The following is a 3,872-nucleotide window of genomic DNA, read 5'->3' on the forward strand; positions in this document are numbered from 1 at the left end:
AATGTGACTTAAACATATGATCTGGAATAATCTCGATCCAATTTACACACTGGCATAAGTGGAATTTTGTGACCTGCTGTGTTCTTGGCAGGGTAAGGATCCATATTTACTGCCCTAGAAATGCATCTGCTTTCCTGCTTCTGACATTTTGTTCCACTGTAACTGAAACAGGATTTTCAACGCTTTTATTTACAATAACACAGCACTGTTGGCAAAAAGAAAATCATAATACTGTCAGAAGAGTTTATGATGATACTTCTCGTAGTGCTCGTAGACATCTCACAACTTTTTAAACAAAGTTAAACTTTATTAAAGAGATATATTACATTGGTGTTGAAACCAGGTGGCTTAAGCAGAAATATCAAACATTGAGGCGTATTGTCTGAGAATTCCAGAGAGAAATAAGAAGTTCTGCAGCAACATTAAATTAAAAATACAGTCACCTCGGGCACATCCAGTGATTTCAGATAGACATACAAGATTCCAGTTTTCAGTATACAGAATCAAGTTAGAAGTGAACTAAAAGAGATTTTCAGTTATTAAATTAGAAAATTAAATAAAATGTTTGCCCAGGCTTAATGTGAAGTATTAGGATGTTCATTTTCCAATTTTATTCACTCATCTATCTTCTACCTAACAAGCAAAAAGCATGACAAATATGTCTACCAAATGTATGTTATAGATGATTAATTGACAAAATCACTGGTAGTGTTCTATGAATTTATCTCAAAAGCTAAACATCATCAGTCTTTGAACCATGGGACTATTAGAGGTGAGGTTATATGTATAAAACTCAGATAAGAATGCCAACCATAACATTGAGATCAGGACTCTTATTATGAAGTTTTATACAGTAACCTCTGGTCTTGGTCAATTCATGCCTCCACGCCTTCCAGCTCTGGGGGAAGGGGGCTCTTGGGGTGTTTGCTCTCAAAATGTTGCTTGAAGGTTTTGGGATCTGGCATTTGTGACCTGCAGGAAGAAAAGCAAGAAAGATAATATTACAATTTTAATTTGATTGATCAGATAAAAAGTCAAAATTAAATTGATCTTATTTCATGTAGCCTGTGAACATCATTCCAAATATTAGGACTGTCTTTGCAGCAGCATCATGGTTTAGATATTAAATATAACCATGTAGTAATGTTTATTGTTAAATTATCCAGTTATAAGCTAATAAGCTATATCATTAGACCTACATCAGTGCAAAAGGAATAATGTAAAGCAGTTCTCCCAACTGTAATTATAAAAATAGTTTAGATATAAAACCATTTGAGTCTGACATGTTTTCCTGTAAATAATAAGCATTTTTATCAGGCTCTTATATTTAGGTTCAGATATTGTATTTTGATGGCAATCAATAGGTGGCAATGAATAAACCCCACTTATTTATTTCATTGGTATTTAACAAATTTGATGATTTGTCTTTCGCAACAAAATCCTCTTAAGTACATGCAAAAATCTCCACTAGAGCTGCAATAACTTATCAAATACTAGTCGATGATATTTGGTAATGACCGAACGTCATTATCAGTTGGTTTGGTCTGGGGAAAAACACTTGCACCTTGATGTACACGCAGCGTCGTCCATCCTATTTTTCCTCTGTGCACTTTGAAGACTTTGATGAAAAAACGCAGTGGCGTTTAACGGATTCTACCACAAACCGGTATTTTTGAATAGCTTGAGGCTGGGATTAAGCAAATTTGAAGTATACCGGTAGGTATTTGATGAAAGTATAATACGTGCCAAGCGCATTCGGTTAATATCATTATCTAATTTTTGACAGAGGTGGCATTTAGGGGCTTTTGCATCTTCATATCTACCTACAGTACATAAGCTTAATAACATTTAATGCAGAACGACAACACACTACTAAAGTAAACTGTACATTTTACAGTTTCATGATTCATCTTTTTGATTTCACTTCGTGTTGATTGGTAGTAGGTGTACCAACAAGCATTATTGGTTAGCTACAATCAAGTAACTCACACTGTTAGAAACAAGTTTCAACGTGACAGTAAAGTATTCGCAACACACACCCTTATGTCAAATCACTTTTATATTGACACAATATCTCTATGTGCTGAAAAATGAAGGGCTCCTTCTCGTGTGTTCACTGATATGTAGTACAAAAAATTATATCTTACAAGAAATCTGTTATTATGTTGGCAAACTGTAAAGTCACCGCTAACGGTGCATTTACACGGGGCATAAGCGTTAACGCTTAACGGAAGGCTTGTCTGAAGCGAGGCCAACAGCCAATCACAGTGGCCGCTACACATGCTCCGGTCTTTCATAAACGTAATTGGCTGGATCTGCCTAGGTTATTTGCATAAGGCGATCTGATTGGCTGACGCACGCGTTGCCGCTTGAAAAGTTAAGAAATGTTCAACTTCTGCAGTGAGCAACGGCACTAACGCGGCTCCGACAGATCCACAATTCAGTTTGGCAACGCATGACGTCACCCATTAAAAATGAATAGGAAGCATTAGCGCTTACGCCCCGTGTGAATGCACCATAAGGGTGATGTGTTGGGGTACAAATAAATAGCTATAATTGCCACTCACCCTGCACACAGCACATGTGAACACCAGCGCTGCTTTCGCTGCCGTCTTCTGGTCATGGCCTTTGGATTTCTTGATGTCTGCCTGCTTCTTAGCATTTTTCTGCTGAGACTGAATTTTCTGGTGTCCACGAGCCATACTGTTGAATGGTAACATATTGATGTTAATGACATGACAAGATATGTGACCCTGTCTGTGAAATCCAGGTTAGGGGTCGCACTCATATCATACCCAACCAAACCAAACCGTGCCCGAGCGCGATTGTCTCCCGTCTCGATTTCCCCCCAGAAGCACGCACTCGCACTGTACTTTGACTGATCTGAGCCCGGGCATGTTTCCGTCATTTCATTGTTTTGAAGAAAACAGAAGGTAAACTCAACATCAAGTGGAACCCAACATGATATTAAGTCTGTTTTTTTTATTCCGAGTCATTTGGTGCACAAAAACACACATCCCTCACACATGCCTATCATATTGCTAAGTTGATCTGTTGCGTGTGCAGCTCAGACATTCACGTAACCTCGCCACACGCATCTGAATTTTTTTTATGAAGGCAGATGTAGGTGAGTGGTCGCGCAATTGACGTCTTTCCTTTTGAACGCGCTCTGGCGTGATATGCGATAACACTATGCGTTCTGCGCCTGAGCTCAAGTGAACCGCGCCCGAGACCACCTCCTCTGCAAGCCAGCCAGGGCGCAATTAACCAAACCACGCCCGAGCACGGTATAGAGCGATCACACTAGTCAAACGAACCTATCTAGCATGGCTATAGTCTTTTTACATTATGTACTATGATTTTATGTAAAAAAAAAAACGTAAATCACAAAAAAATGACTTTAGCTGGGTTTTCACAGGCAGGGTCACATATGACTCAAAGAGACAACGTGAATGGAAACATGAATCAGAAACATTTGCAAATAAAATCAGTAACAGCTATCGAATCAAATTCCACATCATTTATTACCCTAATGAAATCTGTTTCATAAAACCAAGTGGCTTGGCACCCATGGACAGCATGATACAGTACAAAATGGGGGGCAGTTTCCTGGACAGGGTTTAGATTAATCCATGCCTAGGCTTTAGTTATATTAGGACATTTAAGCAGTTTTTACAAAAATACCCTACAAAAAAGCAATACTGGTGGTGTCAGTGTGAATCTTGATATGTTAACATATGTCAGTTGTAAGGGATCGTAAGCATGCATTTTAATCTGGGACTAGTATAAGACCTGTCCAGGAAACCGCCCTTTAATGTTCAGCATGTTCTGGCTTTTGACTCAGTTTAAATTAATAACAAAGACAGGCAGCT

The 3,872-nt window shown here is 38.6% G+C and overlaps 1 protein-coding gene across 1 annotated transcript; it reads right to left on the reverse strand.

Annotated features, from left to right (window-relative positions):
- Positions 1-286: 286 nt before the first annotated feature.
- On the reverse strand, positions 287-2,703 carry znf706 (zinc finger protein 706). The gene is made up of 3 exons (XM_073858178.1): positions 2,575-2,703; positions 1,559-1,564; positions 287-972 (listed from the first exon to the last, which is right to left on the reverse strand). Exons 1-3 carry the CDS (start codon positions 2,700-2,702, stop codon positions 876-878), a joined length of 231 nt encoding a protein of 76 aa, XP_073714279.1. The 5' UTR covers position 2,703; the 3' UTR covers positions 287-875.
- Between the last annotated feature and the right edge of the window lie 1,169 nt (positions 2,704-3,872).

Source organism: Misgurnus anguillicaudatus, chromosome 20, assembly GCF_027580225.2.
Source record: "Misgurnus anguillicaudatus chromosome 20, ASM2758022v2, whole genome shotgun sequence".
Taxonomy (NCBI): Eukaryota; Metazoa; Chordata; class Actinopteri; order Cypriniformes; family Cobitidae; genus Misgurnus; species Misgurnus anguillicaudatus.